The following is a 21,791-nucleotide window of genomic DNA, read 5'->3' as shown; positions in this document are numbered from 1 at the left end:
AAAATAAAAAAACAGAAATCTGAATAAGATATGAAAGCACTATTAAAACTTCCTGTTAGAAAAAAGAAAAAAAGAATAGAAAAGAAGAAAAAGAAGAAGATTAAGAAGATGCAGAAAAATTACGGTACCGGTATAGTTACAGTTTCAGTTCGTGGGAGTTCGTGTTGTTTTTATGGCATAAAAAAAAAAGATTTCTGAGAGGTCTACATGAACTTTGAAGTATATATATAATTATGCCTAGCCTACTAAAATTTAGGCCTATATAAAGCATAACCTCTGATAAAAGCAGACTAATTTCCGGTAAAAACGAAATCTTCTTTCCCTTTTAAATGTGCCCGAATTCGGCAGCTTGAGTCAATTAACAGAAAGGTTTTGTATTTTTACCGCAAATTATTTTACGTTGTTGAGTTTAAGGCATTAAAAGGCAGTTAAGGTCTTTTTTTTTTTTAATTGAAAAAGGTATTTTGTAGAACATTAAATATCTATAGGGGATCTGAATGTCCTTGAAAAAAAACCCTCATCAACTTCTTTTTTAGATTTCTGTCAAATTGCAGTGAAATTCAGCTATTAATTTTACAGAATTGTTTACGGTATTTTCCTCTATAAATTCTGTCTTTTTTATTCATTAAACTAAATGAGATTGCTTTGAATAAATCGACACTTTGTAGAATTAAAAGCAAAATCTGCTTAAAAACATAGGCCTACGAATTTCCATAAAGAAAAAAACAATCCTTTTTTTAGAGAGGGAGAGAGATCCGTCCTTTTCACAGCAGAAAATGTCAAGTAACATTAATTATCAGAGTGGTTCTGTATTATTGTTTCCTGTATTTTTTTTATTCATTAAAACATGAGGTTTACTTTGAATAAAAAGACACTCCATTTATTTACATGGGATCTTCTTTTTAGAGATCTGTTAAATTGCAGAAAGTTTCTAGTTTACATTTTTACAGAATGAATCTGTATTTTAATTTCTGTAGATTCTTTCTTTTTATTCATTAAAACATGAGGTTTACTTTGAAAAAAAAAAACGCTCTGTAGAATCATAATAAATCTGCATATTGGATCTGAAAGCATACAGAATTCCTATTAAAAAAAAACATCTCCCCTTCTTATAGAAATCTGTCCTGTTAAATTGCAGAAAATTCCAGTTACATCAATTTACAGAATGGTTCTGTATTTTTGTTTTCTGTAATTTCTTTTTTATTATCCGTTAAAAAATGAAGTTTTCTTAATAAAAAAAGAACATTCCGTAGAATTGTAAAAAATCTGTATATGGGATCTGAAATCACGCAAATTGCCTGTAAAAAAACAAAATCTTCATTTTTTCTAGACATTTGTCCTGTTAAATTACAGAAAATTTGCTGTTACAACACTTTAAAGAATGGTTCTGTATTTTTTTCTCTGTAAAATCTACTGTTTTTTTTAACAGTGTAGTCCATATGAAATTTTTTTTAAGCTTCGGCCCCGGGTTTATAGGGTTATTTGTAGATATTGAACATTTAATTTTGTCGGTAATTGGTGGCTAGTTTTGTCGGTAATCGGTGGCCTCTACACCCCCCCCCCCCCACTAAAAAAGGTCTAGCGACGCCCCTGCCAGGAAGTGCCTGAAAATACGTCTAATTTGGTTTTAAAATTGCAAACGCTTCTTACTCTGGGAGGGGGCCAGAACCCCCTCCCAGACCCACCCCCTGCTTGGTCACTCCACTCCCTCGCCGTTAAAGCCTCGTTCTGTCGCTTCATCGTTTTACATTTCAACCCTTGCCATTTTGTGCCCCCCCCCGTAAGAAATTCCTGGATCCGCCACTGATGCCCATACCCATTGAGCTTAGGGGCTCCGCCCCTTGACCCCCGCCGGGCTTTGCCACTAGACCCAATTTCGAGAAACGTTCAGCAGGGACTGCATGTTAGAGTGGGGGTGATTTGGATTTTTTTTTGTCAGCCCCCCCAAACGTTTTTGCTTATTACGCCACTGAACACAGGCCAGGTCATGGTGGAAAAGTCCTCATCCCGGGAAAAGGATGTTAATGGAGGCCTACCAGTAATGTGTAGAAGAGTTCCCAACCTACGAATGGTTATTATGAAAACTTAAGGTTTAAAAACAAAGAAGTACTCTTCATAAGACAATTAGGGGTGGGGTCAGGGGGTGGGGTCAGGGGATGGGGTCAGGGTGGTGGTTGAAACCATTGAGACAGGGCCCGCACGTGACATCTCGATCATTCCGGGACGAAAAACCCCGAAGATAATATCAATTGAATTCTTTATTTCCCCTTCCCTGTCAGGCAACTCCAAATAAAAATAGAAATATGGCAAACGCAAGGGACTCAAACTTGGCTAATAATACACTCTGGCTTTTGTAGTTCATGCTACCATACTACCATGGACAAATCAGGGCCGGGAGCATGAGCGGAATGTCATATCATAATGTTGTGGTATTGGGCGAGGGAGCGTAGCGACCAAGCGAGATATTGCCATTTTGAATGCTGAAATTATGCGTTCTAGAAAACCCAAAGCCAATATGTACGTTCTTTCCGCTATATTTCTTTCTAGCCATATTTGAAATTTTCGGGGGGGGGGGGCGTGTCCCCCAATCGGGCCCAGAATCGCCGCCCCTGTCCATGATTACTATACCAACATGAGTTCAAATACCAGCACTAGCGAGTTAGCACGAGCTGATGCCAAATGAAGGGCAAAATTAAAGTGGTGAAGCGGCCCCTCTATACCATTGATTTAACATTTGACTGTTGAGTATGTAGCTTCTAAAGACATCCAAAATAATGTGCCCTCTTCAATTTCTCACCAAAAAGTGATGACTTTTGTAGCGCAGGGGCTGATTTTAACGTTTTAATTCGAATCCGCGGCTCGGGATTTATGCTGCCGGCCCCCTTTATTCAACACGTCTCCCAAACCTTCTGGAATGACCCCCAATCCCCCGATTACAGTTCCTCTTTGTAGGGACGGGCGCTGCTATATCTTGAATGCTTTTACATGAACATTTTTAAATAAATATATTATGCTGGATTCCGATCCAGATGGCACAACATAAAACGAAAGGATGACCATCCCCATATAGGAGCCGAGGGTTGTGGAACAGCATAATCGCCAAAGTCAAACGATATGGCACTTAAAGAGAGAGAGAGAGAGAGAGAGATTATCATAAACACACGACCAGTTATGCTATGGTCACATTACCCAAAAGTAGTCTGCTCGGCGGCCGAGCGGCGAGTTTTTAACCACTTCTGCCCGGCGGCTGCCCGGCCACCGAGCGGCGGCCGCCCAGGCACCGCTCGTTTGTAGGGCATCGCTCGGTCGCCGCTGAAGTTTTAGCGCGGAGTTAAAATTTGGGCGGCGCCTGCTCACTTTTCATTCGCCGTCCAAAATACGCTCGGTGCCTGGGCGGTCGCCGCCCGGGCACCGACCTAATCGCTGGGCGATGCCTAATTCCAGCAGCGACCGAGCAGGCTACTGATCGGTCGGTCGCTGCTCTGATTTGTGACCATATATTTAGCAGAGTCTAAAGATGCGCCAAGACTGGCAATGTTTTTATGGTTAGGTCTGCGTCTTGATGGTCTGTGCAGATTATTTAATGAGTGCTTAAGCGTAAAATGTGACATAATAGGAAAATGATCCGTTATATCGAATAGAATTACAGAAGAGTCTGGGGTAGGAAAAGTATTGCAAAAAACATTATCAATAAGGGTGGCGGAATGATTTGCCATACGAGTGGGTGTCGATATCAAAGGTAAGAACGAGGCAGTCAAAAATATTTCAAGAAATTCATGGGATATATTGTTATTATGCTTTAAATTATCAATATCAAAATCTACCATTTTGAAAATGTCTTTGTTTACAAAAATTGGATTCTTTAGTAAATCTGTAAGGTACACTAGGAAATAATTTTGATGCGAACTAGGAGGTCTTTTTTTACATAATGCCCGTGATTTCCGGAACATTGATTTCGATAAAAAGAGACTCCAGTGTTTCGTTCATTGCATTAATTTCATTAAGAATTGAATAGTCGTACTTGTGTGAAACAAAAAATACAACACCCGCCGGGTCTGTTTTTTTCTAATATTGATAACAAGATCATAACCATCTAATGCAAATGGTAGGATTGATTCACTGGATAACCAAGTTTCCGTATTAAAGTCCTTTTATGGACAATGACTGTTTGGATGGGTTATCCAATAATAATAGAAATTCTTCAAAGTGTTTATTTTGGGCTTCTAGTGTTTAAGTGCAATAGCGAAAATGTGTTTATAGCAATTAAATTGCTCAACGAGGTTTTTAAATTGGGACTCGGTTACATATTCAGATGAAGGGCTTTGAATTTGGTCATGGTCAGGGTAAAAATCTCAAATTTCCGTTGATGAGTTTATATTATTTACTACAAAATGGTTATACGCTAAATCAGTTGAAGAATAATCATTCGAGAGATTTGTCGATGAAGGGTCAAGTGAATCAAAAAGGTCATCATCATTTAAAGAATAGCATGGCATATCAGCTAAGTGGGCAATTGACGTACATGCAGTCAACATCTCAATAATTATGATATTGCATTTTGGGCTTTGGGTTTGTAGCAATAAGCAAGCAATTGGGCGGCAACCGTCCTGCGTGGAGACTTACAACGTTTTACATGTGGACAAGCACATATACAAAAACACGTGAATACAGAGAACAGAACACCGACACCATACAGCAGAGAAGGGGTTGCACGCAAGAAGGACATGACACAAAGAGAGGAAGAAAAAGTACAAGTAGAGACAACGTTCCACAGAAGTCCTCGTAGGCAGAGCGAACGAACGAGCCAATGCACAATAACAATAATATTGTGGAGCATCTTAGCAAATCAGTGTATTCAATATCTTTAGCGCAGTACCCGGATGACACATCAGTACTGCTTTTGTATAGCTCAGTCATTCGGGAACTTGAACTGTCGATACCAATACTGGAACATTTACCGAGGTAAGTCAAATTTTGTTATTTCGCTAGTCATCCTGATATATAGATATAGATAATAATAATATTGTATGGCTTTGTTTTTGTGTGATACTAGATGTATATAAATATTGCTCTTGCTATGACAATATATTCTTGGATCGCACTCAAAGTTATCCAATATTATATAAGTAATGGGAATTTAGAAAATAGGTTAGACAATGATTCTATAGTTAGTTTTTTAATGTCCATGTGGATTAATTATAAACAGTAAATAACCGAAGATTTAGCCCCTAAAAATCTTGTTTTCTAGAAAATAATTAAAGAAATGTATCGGTGTCGCGGTATCAATAATTTTATCAATTGGCAAAATTTACATTTTCAGAGAAAAATTGCCCTTTTTCTATATTATATATTTATTTACAGAGAGAGACACAGAGAGCCGAAACTCCCCTTTTTTGTTTTATGAATTGCACCGTCGGGGGCAAAGTGCCATACTCAAGTTGGGCAAAGTGCCCTACTATAGAGGCAATTATTAAAATTCCTCTTTAGTGACGAAAAGTGCGCCGTTAGGAGCAAATTTCTTAATTTCATAGATGCAAAAGTGTCTTTTTATAGAGCCGGCATTGAATCAGCCAGTTGTAGCTATTGAAGATATAAAACAAAGCCCCGTCCCCCTGCCTGCTTGTCGACGCCCGTGTTCAAGCAAGGGATGTTTGGGAAGTGCGAGGAGCCCGGGTGTGTTTCGTCATGTTTATTTTTTGCGTGACTTTGGTTGTGAGTGATGTGTTCAAGAGTAGATGTTTGTTATGGGCCAAACCGATAATAACTAGAATTTCAATTTGGTAAGGGCGCCAAACACAACAAAGAGAGTATTAGTAACATGCCTACATGAATTTAACTTCGATTTCAACGGAGATAAGTTAGTGTTGGATGGCAATCCTTAGTCTGTAAACAAGATATAAAGAGCATTAACTGGTTGAACGCATCCCGTTGGATTTAAAAATCCCTCAACACCGCCAAAAATAATATATTTCCATTCCATTCAAGAGTATATGATGTTCATCCATCTTACCTCTCTTCTGTTAAACTATGTCCAATTTGCAGGCCAAAAAAATGAAAAGGTTAAACTCCAACGGCATTTGAAGATAATGCTAATTTAGAACTTCCCTAAAAAAAAGGGGGCTTGAAAATGTCTTTAAGTGGGAAAATAACGACTATTAGTTATCGACTTATAAGCTATATTGTTGTTGTTGTTGTTTTGTTTTATAGGCGTTTGTCATTCAGAAGTGAATATTTACGCCTCTTCTCTTAGGAATTTTTTCCCTTTAAAATTAGATTTTTTTTTTTTTTAATATACAGATTTGGATAAATTGGATTTTTAAAAGTTAAACTGTTTATATTGAAGAATTCAGTGGCTGGCGAGCAAAAGGCCTATCGGCTATATAGGACGCCCAAGGACCAGCTCGGACACGGTACATTGTGTCAAGCTTCTCAACTCAGCCTAATACTGAGCCTAGGCCATCCGACGTCCGCCAATGAGTCTAGTCGTCTCCACAGCGTTTCTTCAAAAAAAAATTCCGAAAACCAATAAGAAAAAGAACATATACATGAAGATTCTAAACGATTATATAGGCAGTTCTTTCTTCTATATTTTTTTCTTTCTCATGCACTCTTCTTCTTCTTCTTCATGTATCACTCACTATAAAAAAGCGAAACTTCTTGGGCTCAAATATTTATGTGCGGTGCAAGGTGCATGGTTAGTAGGGGTACAAGTGTACTCTTTTAGTTCTAACTACGAAGTTGACCAGAGCCTGCTGGTGGTTAATGTCTGTGGATTTCAGGAGTATTGGGATTGCTTTTTCATTTTCTATGCCAGATTCTGTAATTTCTCTATAAGAAAGAGCGGGCACTTGCATAAAAAATGGTTGACTGTTTCTTTTTCATGCTCACAATTTGAACAATGACCAGTCTCATGTTGATTCAACTCAAATAGATTTACATTTAAACCTCAGTTCCCCATTCTTAGGCGATGGAGAATAGTTTCGTTACTTCTGTTGTTCAAGTAACACACAAATGTTTTTGATACCAGAGTTTGCGTTTCCCGTAGGGGGATGATGTTTCATTCCATCTTTTTTGCCATAGTTTCTATGTAGTATTTCTTTATAACATAGTTTGATTCTGCTCTGGTAAGAGCGTTGTTGATTTCTATTTTTTTAAAAATATTTAGTCCTGCTTTAGCAAACTTATCTGTTATCTCATTGTATTGTAAACCACAATGACTGGGAATCCATTCGAAATTGACCTGGGTGCCCTTGTATTTTAGTTGACTACACAGGGTTAGGATTTCAAGAACAAAAGATTCTCAATACGAGATTCTATGGCCTGGAGTGAACTCAATGAATCGGAAAAGATAACTGCCCCGGTGTAGAGTCCTGGGAGTTGTAATAACCATGTTAGGGCAAGTACAATTGCGGCCATCTCTGCTCTATAAGAAGATGTGAAATTAGCTAGTCTTTTAGATTGAGAAACATCATAATGAGGTACATGGAATGCAGCAGCAGCAGAGTCTTTATCCGGTGCTCTTGATCCATCTATTATGTAAATAATTATTCCATTTCGAATTTATCAATTCTAGGGCTACTTGTTTTGGGGCAAAACAGATATCTGATTTCGTTATAACCTCTTTTAGCTCCGATGACACTTGGGGAGAGAGCATTTGCCAAAAGGGTGTGTTGAAATAATACTTCATTGGATCTTCTAGTATGTGACTGAATAATAATAATAATAATAATAATATGTGACGATAATTGATAGTATTAATGCTTTATATATCATCACTAGTTCTTAAGCATTTCTAGACCATTTGGCGTATGCTCGACTTTTGATAACGTTAATTCTATTTTTGCATCTTTTACTAATATTTAATAAATGAGGCCTCCAAGTTATCCGTTTGTCAAAGGTGACGTCGAGACATTTGTGCTCTTTATGTGGTGTCAACTTTTGACCTCTTATATATAAATCGTAGTTATCATCATTTGTTTTGTTCGAAAATAAGATAGGGGTCGTTTTCTCTATCGACATAACAAGTCCAAATGGATTGACCCATGAGTTCATTGTTGTATAATCTGGATATTTTGTTTTACATCATGGCCTGATTCCCAAATTACGATGTCGTCTGCATAAATCAAGCTATGTATATCTGGTCTCAAAGGTATGTCACTTATCATTATATTAGAAAGGAGGGAGCTCAAAATGCTACCCTGGGGTAAGGGGGTAAACCGTTTTCAGGATGCGTAATTGCCGATTTGGCATTACCTATTTGCCAGTATGTAATAGTCTGGTTTTCAGAATGGTCGTACATTTTATGCTGCGCAAAGATTCAATATGTTTAATTTTGGCCAGAAGTGGGTTATTGATGTAGACAAATGCTCATGTACCATTTACAGCTCATTTTATGTATGTTATTACCAAAGAAGAACAAAAAGCCAGTCAGTCACTCAATAGTGTCTGACAGTGAAGCCTAGCAAGTAAACGGGTTTCCTTGCATACTTTAAATATTAGGACACTGCTAACGTTTAAATTTCACAGATATATAGGACATACATGACATATTCATAATTTCTGCAAAGTTCTACAAAATTTGATGTTGGCTGCAAAAGGGACATAGTATCTTTAAGCTTTGATTCATGGGTCCATCGAACTAAATAATAGAGTTCGATTTGCATTCTAAAAAGCGAAGTTATTTAGCAATTTCCAAAATAACAAAGGAATCATCGCTCCAAAAATACACATAATATTATTATAATACTAAACATTGTGCCTGGCTGGATGGCGGTGGCGCTTGGTTTTAATGGTGTAGGTGACTGTATTAGTGTATTTGAGACTTGATTCTTGACAAACTTTTATTAATGGGATATTTCTTCAATATAATAAGACTGAGTGATGTTATCGAACAACTTAACAAATAATATTGCATTTTCCTAAACAAACCAAGGAAATCTCGGTCTAAAGATACTAAAAAGAAGACTGAATGGCGGTGGCACTCGGTTTAATGATGTGTGTTTGTTTGAGACTATAATGACCTTTCACAGTGTTTCATTAATGGGATATATCTCGAATCAAATCAGACTAAGTGATATTATCGCACACCTCAACACCGTCAAAAATAATATATTTCCATTCCATTCAAGAGTATAATGTTCAACCATCTTACTTCTTTTCTGACTTTGATTCATGGGTTCATCGAACTAAAAAATAGAATTCGTTTTGCATTCTAAAAAGCAGAGTTATTTTGCAATTTCCAAAATAACAAAGGAAACATCGGTCTATAAATACACATAATTATATAATACTAAACATGGTGTCTGGCTGGATGGCGGTGGCGCTTGGTTTAATGGTGTACGTGACTGTATTTGAGACTTGATTCTTGACAAACTTTTATTAATGGGATATTTCTTCAATATAATAAGACTGAGTGATGTTATCGAACAACTTAACAAATAATATTGCATTTTCCTAAACAAACCAAGGAAATCTCGTTCTAAAGATACAAAAAAGAATATTGGATTGCGGTGGCAATCGGTTTAATGATGTAGGTTTGTTTGAGACTATAAGCCTTTACAATGTTTCATGAGGGCCCACAATTGCTCCGATCAATTGAAAAAGATATTGGAATCGCATATGTTAAAGCTCAATGAACGGTTTACAAGGCTAGACATTAATCTGGCTCAGCAGGTGGAGAACATTGAAAAGCGTTTTAAGGAGCTTTCAGAGGCCCTTAATTTCCAAACCGAGCATGAAAAAGGAGATAGCTCGTATAGAAAGCGAAATCAAAGAAGGACGGCCGTTAGAGAGAGAAAGGGAAATTGATAGACTTTCTACCTATATCTGCAGAGAGAAAGAGAAAGATGATATTGAAGAGGTGGTGAGAGAATTCAACAAAGTCAGTTTAACCGATGAACAGATTCAAGGTATTGAACACAGCCAGGGGCGTCTCCAAAGGGGGGGGGGGGTTGCGACACCCCCCCTCCTGACGGGATATCGTCGGTAAAATTGCGCTGCCGTCGGGAAAAAGAGAAAAGGGGGAGGAAAAAAAGAGAAGGAAAGGGAAAGAAAAGAAAAAAAAGAAAAGGAAAAGAAAAGAAAGAAAGGGAAAAAAAAGGGAAAGAAAGGACAAGAAAGGAAAGAAAAGAGAAGCAAGAAAGAGAAACAAGAAAAAGAGGGAAGAGAGGAAAGGAAGGAAAAGAAAGAAAAGAAAGGAAATGAAAAAAAAGAAGAGAAAAGGGAAACAAAAGAAACGAGGGGTGAAAGAGAGGAGAGAGAGAGGAGGGAAGAGCCTAAGAGAGGAGGAGTGGGAGTAAAAGAGAGAAGGGGTTGTTGAGTGGAGTCGTCTCGTCGAGGGAGCAAGAAAGACACGGGTAAATATGTTGCTGTGTCGGGTCAGCTGTGTCGGTATTCTTGCTCAATCCTCTAGTACTATATCAATGCAGAAGTTTGAAGTTTGAAGGCCAACAAGTTTTTATCCGCTGTGACGACTTCGAGAGTGACTACAACTACAATACTTTTCTCGAAGTTTCAATTTCCTATAATATCAGATAAAGAAATCAAAGGTTTTAAATTTTCGGGGAAACTAAATTCAAACAAAGATTAAGAGTCAACAACGGTACGACGAATCGTCTTCCTTTCTCTATATTTTGACGAAACGCCAAAAATCCCGCGCTTCGCGGGGGAGGGGAAAAACTTCATTTAGACGAGTCGAGAACGGTACAACGAATCGTCTTCTTTCTTTAATATTTTAAGGAAACGTCTAAGTTTCCGCGATTCGCGCGGGAGGGGCGAAAACTTAATTCAGATAAGCATTAAGAGTCAAGAACAGTACAACGAATCGTTTGCTTTCTCTCATAATTTAAGGAAACGTCAAAGCTTCCGCGCTGTGCGCGGGGGGGGGGGGAGAAACTGAATTCAAACAAGGATTAACAGTCGAGAACGGTACACCAAATTGTCTTCTTTCTCTAATAATTTAAGAAAACGTCAAAGCTTACGCGCTTTGCGCGAGAGGTGGAAACTGAATTCAGATAAATAGGGCTTAATAAGAGTCGAAAACGGTACAACGAATCTTCTTCTTTCTCGAATAATTTAATGAAACTTCAAAACTTCCGCGCCTCGCGCAGTGGGGGGGGGGGGAAACTTTATTCAGAGAAGGATTAAGAGTCGAGCACGGTTCAACGAATCGTCTACTTTCTATGAATTCAGATGAGGATTAAGATACGAGAACAGTACACCAAATCGTCTGCTTTTTCTCATAATTTAATGAAACGTCAAAACTACCGCGCTTCAAGCGGGAGGGGGAGAAACTGAATTCAGACAAGGATTAGGAGTCGAGCACGGTTCAACGAATCGTCTACTTTCTCTAATAATTTAATGAAACGTCAAAATTTTCCGCGCTGTGCGCGGGAGGGGGAGAAACAGAATTCAGACAAGGATTAACAGTCGAGAACGGTACACCAAATCGTCTTCTTTTATAATAATTTAATGAAACGTCAAAGCTTTTCGCGCTTTGCGCGGAAGGGGGTAAACTTAATTCAGACAAGGATTAACAGTCGAGAACAGTACAATAAATCGTCTTCTCTTCCTTTTAATTTAAGGAAACGTCTAAGCTTCCGCGCTTTGTGCGGGAGGCCTATCACCCACACCCCCTAATGAGCGGGCTTCGCGCGCTCTTTAAGTGATCCGCTTGCTTACTACCGCCCTCCCTCCCTAAAATAAGATCCTAGCTCCGCGCCTGCATTAAAATATATAGCTATGATGCCGACTAAGTTGACGAAATAATTCGTATATTTATGTTGTCGAGGAAAATGACCATTTGCGCATACGCAAGTACTATAGATAGTCCATAGGATTTAAAACAATTTAGCCTCGGCCCCGGGTTTATGGGGTTAAATTTGTAGATATTGGGACATTTAATTTTGTCGGTAATTGGTGGCTAGTTTTGTCGGTAATCGTTGGCCTCTAACCCCCCCCCCCCCCCCAGTGAAAAAGGTCTAACGAAGCCCCTGAACACAGCGTGTACACAGGGTTCTGGCGGCTTCATGCATGGCCACGCCCAATTGATTACGTTACCTCCGCTTTTGTGACAAGATAATGGTTCAAAGGAATTCCGTAAGCTCTTACTATATCATGGACGATCTACCTAAGTTTACTGGTGCCAGCGCTGAAGGCTGCGAGGAACGAGGAACGGCTTGCCCTTTTCTCTCGATCCCTGAGAAATTTCTAAGCAGAAATGATTAGAAGAGTCTCGTGGAAATTGCTGGAAAATGGGAGAGAACGAACTGTCAGGGGTGGATCCAGCCGGGGGCAGGGGAGGGGGCCGATAATTCGCTCAGTGGGGGGGGGGGGGGGCTGGTGGTAGTGAGCACTAATTTGTTTAGGTCCTCGAAAATTTGAAAAATCACCCCCCCCCCCCTTTGAGCGCCAGGGGAGGGGGCCATCTCCAAAAAATAGGTAAAATGTACGTGTTTTTTACTTGTCCCCCTGGATCCACCACTGCGAACCGTAGCCCTTTAGACGGCGCGATGGAAGCAGCCGAAGAAGTAATTATGTAACAAAATGCAATCATATTTACATATTGAATAGTGCATACTTGTTGATAATCGGCCTATTGAGATTAATTCGTACGCCAATCATCCGAAATATGTATTGATGGTGTTTTTTTTTTTTGCACAATGCATTTACATTTTTATCATGCTAAGGTGAGCAAATTTAATTAGTAAATTGTAATGGGTGTGACACACAAGACACGTACTTTAAATGTTCGAGGTCGATGGAAGATTATGACTGTATCTATTAATGTAATGTAGGCAAGGGTGTCGATTTGTATCCGTGGTTGGGGGGATGATTAGGTGCCAAAATATTTTCAGCAATGGATCAAAGCAACCAAGAGGTAGAAGCGTGTGGCGGGTTGCACCCCTCCCTTCAAAGTTATTAACTTTTTGAAGTCACCCTCAATAAAGATAACATTTCAGAGAATATAAGAGTGGTAATCAAATTAATAACATGCTAAATGTTAGTCCTGACTCTTGCCTGCAGTGTATGCCTACCAGACTGATATCATCTATTTTTAAACGAAATTTAGACGTTACCAAACAAAAATTCAATGGTGAGGGATATCAACTTGTGAAAGTATTATGTTACCAGTGGGCAAATGCATTATAAGCAACCAGGAAAGGTTCATATAGACAGAAAATTCTTTATTTCCTGCTTTGTGATAGAAACATACATTTTATGAATATTGATGACTTCAAACAACATTCATCGTGAAAAACTCATTCCAATATTCTGGAGATCTCAAAAAAACATAGTTCTCATTAGTAAATGAAAAACATATTGCTTTTGGTTCTTCATTTGACTCTCTTCCTTCTTTAATTAAACCAACTGAATCCTCTCTGCGGGAAACTCAATTCAATCTCAAAATAACAGAAAATTTCCAATCCTGATCTCATACAAATTGTCTGTTTCTTAAAAACACCATATAAAACTTACGTTCCAACTGCCAAACAACATACTTCCATTATCTCCTTCTTCACCCAGATATACTTATCATACCAGATACGCTCTAAAATATAAGCATAATATTCCCCTAAGGCCCTGACCAGAGCACTATTTTTTCTTCAAAGACTATTACCAGTCTTATAAGGTGCATTATTATTGGAAGGGTGTTATAAACAAAGCTTCAGAATCAATAACATTCTTAACTATCTTATGCCTGTTACGTTTGAATACAATACATAGGCCTACATCAGCTTTTCAATAAAACAGACATAATAATCTTTCTCCAAAATATCGAACTGGAGTATTCTGTTGTATTGCTTGTTTATGTACATACAAAGAGCTTATTTTCAAGAGGCACTAGATCCATGTGTGTAACTTAAGAAAGAACTCTTTGTTTACCCGATTTTGTTCAGGTGTCTATGGAAAATTGTTATAAGATGCATGTGTTCATAATTTCTCTCGTAATTTAGGTTAATAATTTTGTTCAAGGTAAATAGAAGAAAATGTATATCATTATTTCCATTTGCTATCAAAAGATTTTGCTCTTTTCGGAAAATAGCTCTTCAAATGTTTTACATGTAGAGATATAGAAATGGATGAAATCAATAAAACAAAATAGATACTGAGTATGAATCCTACATGCTGCCATTGGCACGAAACCGTCTTTCTCTTGTCTTTCTTCCTTTTCTCTTCCCCCTTCCTTTTTTCTTCTGCCCGTTTCTTCCCCTTTTCCCTTTTTCTCAGGTAGCAAGCCCATATGGGAATGATCTGGGTCACTTGTGCCATCTGGGCTAAATGGAACCCATATATGTATCCCATATGGGGCCAATATTTATTAACCCATATGGGATCTATATGGGCCAGCCCTTATGGGTCCCAGATGAGAATGAGCTGGGCGTACACATTATGGGTAGAATGTGAAAATTCCCATATGGGTAACACGTACATGGGGAAAATCTGGGTTAACCCACATGGTATATATCTGGGTTAACCAATATGGGTACCAGGTGGAATTAAGCTGGGCATACCCATTTGGGCCCAGTTTGGTATGGGTCCCATCTGTGTTATATGGGTTTACCCATATGGGTCCCAAATGCTTCTTGGGTGCAGATGCCTTAGGGCCCCAGATGGTTTTCCATATGGGGCCCATGTTTCAGAGAATATGGGACCCATCATGTGGGTCCCACATGGGCTTGCTACCTGGGTTATCATCCTCTCTGTCTCTCATTATCTCTCTCTCAACTTCTTTTTTGCACTTTTGCGCTTCGCGCTTAACATTTAGCTCGTTGCTTATTAACGCTGCGGCTTTGCGTTTGGCGCACTGCATTTCTATGATGCTGTTGATTGAATAAATTGAATAATTTGAATAAATTCATCAATTCCTGATGAAGCCGTATGAGCGAGAATTCGATTTATTCTTGTCTCATATACGGTTGTCTCATTTACTTCGTTTTCTATTTATATATGTATGTATTTTGAAAATGCGATAGCAAAAGGTGATGGTCATCTTGCGAGGAATAACCATTAACTCTCATCGGGCTTTCATCACTAATTTTTCTCTTCATTTTTAAATATTTTTTTATGGTGATTTTTTTGTTTTGTTTTGTTTGTTTTGTTGTTGTTGTTGTTGTTGTTGTTGTTGTTGTGTTTGTTTTTTTTTTGGGGGGGGGGATGATTGTACAGGACATTCCCCCTACCTGATTTTTTTTTTTGGGGGGGGGGGAGGGGGGATACATCCCCCATCCCCCCGGGATCAACACTCAAGGCTACATGTACTTTATATAAATTAGATCAAATTAGAAATGTGATTCGTTTTTTTCAAAGAAAGGGCTTATTTATATTGGCTGTAGATTAAACCAATTTGGAAGTGTACATTTGGATATTGTTGCTTCTTTATTGAAAACAAAATGTTTACATTGTGAATTTTACATCTGAAGCGCCAATTGATTTATTTTACACTGTCAACAACTTAAATGGTAATATCCCTATCGCACTTCAAAATACTCAAGGGGTTACAATTTTACAATACTTTAGTCCAGGCTAGGCCCCATAGGAAAGGGCCCGAACCTTGTTTTTTAATGTTTTTTGATGATTTCTTGTCAATTCGAAGGTGCTGATTCCAAATCCGATGAGTGCCAGACGCGAATCTCTGAGCATTTCTCATAAAACGTGAAAAATTCAAAGTGGCCGCCAAATCATGAAAACGCTCATTCTTTGGCCATTTAACAGATTAGTTGGTGTTTTCTTGTCAATTCGAAGGTGCTGAATCCAAGTGCCTGGCACAAAACCTTGAGCACTTCTCTTAAAATGTGAAAGTTCAAAATGGCCGCCAAATCATGAAAACGCTTATGGCACTGGTTTTTTTAACTATGACCAAATACCTAAATGGCCCTTTGAGAGCCTGAAACTTTTCAAAGATAAAGAATTAGAAATCAATTACAATTTTTTTCTTGTAGCATGGACCTAGATTGACCTCCCATAGCTTAATGAAAAATTTTCAACATTGCTTTATGTGCATCTGCTATCCCTGAACAGCCAATTGTTTACGGAATTTTGTAACAAAATTGGCATACCTTTTTGGTTGGAGCCGAAAAAAATATATACCCACTAACAATATGTTTTTTTTCTATTGATGATTAATGAGCATGGGTGGATCTTAAAGAAAGTTAACAGTAATCTGAATTAACTCCTGTATTTTGATGGAACAGTGCAATTTAAAATGGTGTTTCGGACGTTACATCTTCCGTAAACAATGTAGACCCTCATTTAACCCACTAGAACAATAAATTAATGAGATTGTTTATGGTTTGAATAAGCTTATTAGTTACTCCAAGTCATTAAATTAAAAGAAAATATAATTTAATTGTAGTAGCGCTTATACTAGAAATATACTCAAAATTTGAAAAAGTTGTCTCATTTTCCGTAAACAATTTTGTAACGTCCGAAACAACTTTCAATTTGAAGTAGCAGAAAATATATGAACTGCACGACCTTTTTCTTGTAACATTTGTTAAACATTTCATGGCGGCTACCCACCCCGAAAAAGAAATTTGCAATACATCATTACAATACTATTTTATAGTTAAAACCAATTTTCCGTTAACAGTTGTAACGTCCGAAACAAATGTAACGTCCGAAACAAAAAATACCAAATAAATGATGATAATCCATATTTGAGGGTATCTGGAGTGAATAAATCATTATGAAATATGTTATTATAAGTCTTAACATAAGTCAAGACACAAATCAGGTCTTTCAAATCCAATAATTTTGTGTAAGCTCAAGAAGGGTGTTTCGGACGTTACACTATTTGATTGTTAACACATAGTTTGCAAATTTCAACTAATTATCGATCATATGTGCAAGTAACGGTTTCACAATGCACACTCCTGTTAAAAACACTATTTTTAAAATTTCATTTAGATCTAAATATAAGAATATGAAGAAATATGATGCAAAAAATGAAATTTTCCGTAAAATATCTGAATTTTCTGCAAATTGACTTATAAAACATCAAATATTGAAGCCACACATTGTGATGCAAGGCATGGCTGGCTGCTTTAGTATATCCTTAATCGAATTTATCAGAAAAAAATCTCAATAAAAGTGACTCATAAAAAATATTCAGCCATTTTAACAGCACTTTCTGGTATGCTGTTAGCACGTTTCGGACGTTACATTAAACTGTTAACAGACATTTTCATACTTTAACTAGTTCAAATGAGGGGCAAAGATAGATGTGAAAATAGCAAATTTCAATTTTTCAACCTCTCCTCTTGCTATTTACATTGCTGTGTGTTTGCAAATCATCAGGTTTTCATTTTTACAGAGGTTGTTTCAAATTATGTCATATAACCAAAGATTGTATGGTCAATCTAAACTATTTGGTAGGTTACAAAAGCTCAAAATTATCCACTTAAGCAATACCCAGTGTACATGTACATGACACGGGTATTGATACAGGTACATAAAGTTGATAAAATCAAGCAAATTAAAATGTTTGTCTAAAAATTTATGGGAAATATGGATTTTCATTTGAAAATACCTTTTTTAAAAGGGCACTCAGTACACGTAACTAATCTATGTAGAAAGTACATACATCTATAAAAGAATAAGACATTACATTAATAACTTATTTCATGATCCTAAACATATAGTCAGGGACGGATCCAGGAATTTCTTCCGGGGGGGGGGGGGCGCAGGGGGGGGGGGGTACACACGAGGGGTGAGAGGACATATAAATATTTTTGTATTGGTCCCAAAAAATCGCAACGACTCAGCCAGCTGCTGAATAAGCGGGGGGGGGGGGGGGGGGGGGATTGGTAAGAGCACATTTTTTTTTTTTTTTTTTGCTCCCAAATATTTGAAAATCGCGATGGCCGCAAATTCGCTCAGTGGGGCGGGTGGGGGAGGAGTGCGGACTAATTTATTTTTATTTTTATTTTGGGGGGCCCGGGGGTAGGGGGCACGTCCCTGTTTGCCAGTACATTTTGGGCGAATTTGGGGTTGATTTCAACATTTTTGTTTTGGCCGGGGGGGGGGGGGTGGGGGGTACATGCCCCCTGAGCCCCCCTCCCCGGATCCACCACTGGTAGTATCTTCGCCAAATGTATGCATACATACAAAATGTATAAGCTAGTGTAAAATATAAATGGGCTGTCCGTTTTTATTTTCCCTCTACGCAATGTCAAAGTTGGGGGTGCGGCGCTGCGGCCTTATCGCCGTTAAATACGGTACATGTTTAACCTACACTGTATACTGTTTGTCACCTGTGATATCGGCACAGCAAGAGTTAAGATCTATCAACCAACCAACCAACCAACCAATCAATCCATCCATTCATCAATCGGTCATCAAGTAAATAAATAAATAAATAAATACTTATTTAAGAGCATTACAAAATGTTGTCGTTTGAAACAGCCTCCTAATACAAATAGTGGTAAAGGATGATTGTTACTACAGTAGTATTATAACCTAAAACATACACAATTTGAAAATACATCTGAAATGTCTCATTCTTGAGATGTACATAAATTAGGATTCACCTATTTCTTATTACTTACAGGACTGGGGGTACTTTTTTATAGTTTTACTTTTAAAAAGATTTGTCAATGTTTTGCTTACATACATGTATGTGTTAGTGATATTATTGAATGACACACTATATAGTTGAAGGACATTAGCAAGCTGATTAAACATCTATTGTAGAGTTTATAGAAATTGATGATCTCATTGAAATGTTAACATTGTGTAACATCCGAAACAAACCATAGCATGCATGTACATTTCACACTGTTGTTCATAACATGCAATAAAGAGTATGTTTCTAAGTGAATTTTCTAAGGAGTTTTGATGACGACAATTGCTATTAGCTTCATATTTCACTGTTAGATCACATAAGCACTTTGAAATACCGGTACACGTTCTTGAAATGAATAATATACCTTACATAAATTGAGTGGTCGATGAAGACAAACTTGGTATACATGTACGGTATGTGCTAAACTAATTAAAACTGAAGAAAAAAATCCATAAATGTTACAGAAGTATTATTCTGCAAACAATTAATGTAAATGAGGTCAATAATACCTAAAGAAAAGCAATTAACTTGGATAAAGTTATGATGTTAACAGTGTGTAACGTCCGAAACATCAGTGGTGTGACATATGAAAATTATTATGCAATGCACTGGTTCCCAATTTTTTTGCATGTATTTACCTTATATCATCAGTTGTTATAATAAAATAAGTTTGACCTAAGAAAAAGTATTTTACCTATTGAAATTAAAACTTGTTATTGTCGAAACCCAAATTTAGAGCTATTTTTCACTTTCAAGGTATACATAATCTGTATTTTTTAAGATAGAAACTCAAAAATTTGCATGAATAATCTCTGAAACATATTCTTAATATATTTAAAGGTGTAGTTAATAGCAAATGAGTTTTATATCACAGTTATTAGATATGCTATAGTTCACAATAAAATTGTAAGAACTCATAGTATTCATATCTGGTGAATAAATAAGGAGATAGATTAAGCTCCAAAATTTGCATTTCTCATAAATATGAATAGTCCTGATCCTAAAAATACACGTTTGAAGTAAGCAAACATAATTTCATTTTTGACCCTTTTGTGGACACATTTGGTATATGTTAAAAAAACCAGTGCCTTATTCTTTGACCATCAGGTAATTTTATGTTTTCTTGTCAATTCGAGGGACGGTGCTGAATCCAAATCCGATGAATGCCAGACGCAAAACCTTCAGCATTTGTTACTTGACAACCCCCCTTTTCAAACTCTGGCAAGGATTCAACAAAGCAGCTGGAATTCCCGTTGTCAATCTCGAAGACTTAAACAAACTTGAGAAAGGTTCAGTCACAGCCTTATATATAAACAATGGTGAGTCAAAATGAATTGAGACGCAAATTCTCTGGATTCTGCCCAAAATAGAAAAATAGCTAGCCTGAAAATTAGGAGAATAGTTAGGGTTAGGGTGAGAGTTAGGGTGGCCGTGAACATAATGAAGGTGAGGTACAGCGAGTGCGTAATTAATCTGAAGAATTATTGGTGTGTGTAGATGAATTGTGAATGGAAATTGTAAAGGCGTGTTCACTGATCACACAACATAACTCTCTTTTTAATTTAACTACGAGGAAACAAGGTTGCACTGGCAATAAAATACATGATAAAAAGTATTCCCTTTTCGTTATTTTATTGGGTACTGATTTGCAGACACAACACTTGCAAAGTGTAGTCATGCAAGCAAATAAATGATTCAGAATGAGAATCACTTGAATGAGGATCGTGGATATTGCACGGAGTTTAAATGGTCATGTATGAGATGGACATGAATAAATGCAGTGAATGAATAGAGCTTACGACAATGGTAGAAATGACGTCGAAAGTCCATGAAGATGATGACGGATGAAACGAAGAAAGGGGCTCACGCGATGATTGTGCGGAGGCTTGATGATGGAAACGCGACTTCGTTGACGTGGCTGAAGAGCCGAGAAGAACGCGATGTCGATGCCGACGCTCATGATGATGATGAATGTAGCGCTCAGGCGAGAAGAAAAGAGAAGAGATGTGGCGCTCGACGACGAGGCAGTGAGTCGCTCGATGTCAGAGGCCCAGGTTGAAATGTAGACATCAAAGCCGGTATAGTGGTGATCGTGAAGAGCAGTGAGTCGCTCGATGCTGGATCGATGAGCCGGACTTTGTAAAAGTGAAATCATCAGAGTTGCAGTGAGATGGACTCATTGATGAAAGTTCAGGCGAGCTACAGTGAATCGAGCTCGTGTGTGAAGAAGAAGCTAGCAGCTCCCAGCGGAGAATCAGGAGCCATGTCGGTTCCTGATTTAAGCGTTCCACTGCAAGACTGTCAGTCCTTTAAAGACGGCAGGATAAAGAGATGATGTGCCATACAAGAGGTGATAGGCACGGAAGAGAATTCTCCAATTGAAATGCAGGAGGTTAGAATTGTAGAAGGATTTGCTCCTTGTGTATGCATGAAGCAAATTGTAGAAGTAGAGGTGACATTCTCATATTGACGTGTTACTTCATCGAAGAACTATGAGAAGTGTAGTAGTGGAGAAAGTTGGAGAGTATGATGTTGTTTTCATCCTTCTTGGGAGGCAGGATAAAACAAAGAGAGTACTATTTTCTGGGAAGGGAGAGTGAGTCACTGGTGATTACCAGGTACAGGGACATTGAAACCATTATGCTGACACTTGTTGATAAATATATAGGGGCAGTGCCTGGCATATGTGAGAGGGCAATGTCCTCCCAAATTGGGTTACAAAGTAATAAATGAAATTAAGAAATGAAGAGGGATGAAATGAGGAAAATACTACATCAGCCCCCTCCTAGAACGTTGAATAGAAGGAAACGGGCGATAATAGAGAAAAAGTAATATTCCGAATGAAAATATATGAGAAAGTCTCACTTGAAATGCCAAACTTGAACATAGCGATCTGGGAAATGTACTGTTCTCCCTGAACGAGTTACAACAAGCATGGTATGTGAAAGGCTTTCAGTAGTAATGAATAGAACAGTAATACAAATGATATGCATCGAATAAACGTGTATAAATGCAAGAGCATAAAACATTCGAAACAAAATCCAGAATGTATACATTTGAAGAAAGACAAAAATGAAATTGTTAAGTCCAAAAAGTCAGGGAATAATAAAATTGTACAACCAAGCTTCCAAGTAAACGACGGGGTCACCAATGAAGAATTATTATTGGTGAATGTACTACATCATGACAATGGTAAATGGACATTATTGAATGAAATGTAATGACA

General features: G+C 37.8%; 1 protein-coding gene across 2 annotated transcripts in view; it reads left to right on the top strand.

Annotated features, from left to right (window-relative positions):
- Positions 1 to 4,755: 4,755 nt before the first annotated feature.
- LOC577307 (acylamino-acid-releasing enzyme) overlaps positions 4,756 to 21,791 on the top strand; it is a 36,786-nt gene continuing 19,750 nt past the window's right edge. The window contains exons 1-2 of one of the 2 annotated variants that reach the window (XM_030972520.1): positions 4,756 to 4,962; positions 19,702 to 19,884. Coding sequence is in view for 1 of the 2 variants with exons in the window: in XM_030972519.1 (XP_030828379.1) it covers positions 19,882 to 19,884 (3 nt within the window). In the remaining variant the exon portion in view is untranslated. The remainder of the gene's footprint in view (positions 4,963 to 19,701; positions 19,885 to 21,791) is intronic. The other variant, XM_030972519.1, reaches the window with a different exon arrangement.

This window comes from Strongylocentrotus purpuratus, unplaced genomic scaffold (genome assembly GCF_000002235.5).
Source record: "Strongylocentrotus purpuratus isolate Spur 01 unplaced genomic scaffold, Spur_5.0 spur5_scaffold_6, whole genome shotgun sequence".
Classification (NCBI taxonomy): Eukaryota; Metazoa; Echinodermata; class Echinoidea; order Camarodonta; family Strongylocentrotidae; genus Strongylocentrotus; species Strongylocentrotus purpuratus.
Note: the sequence above shows the minus strand (reverse complement) of the source record. Positions and strands in the feature narration are given on the sequence as shown.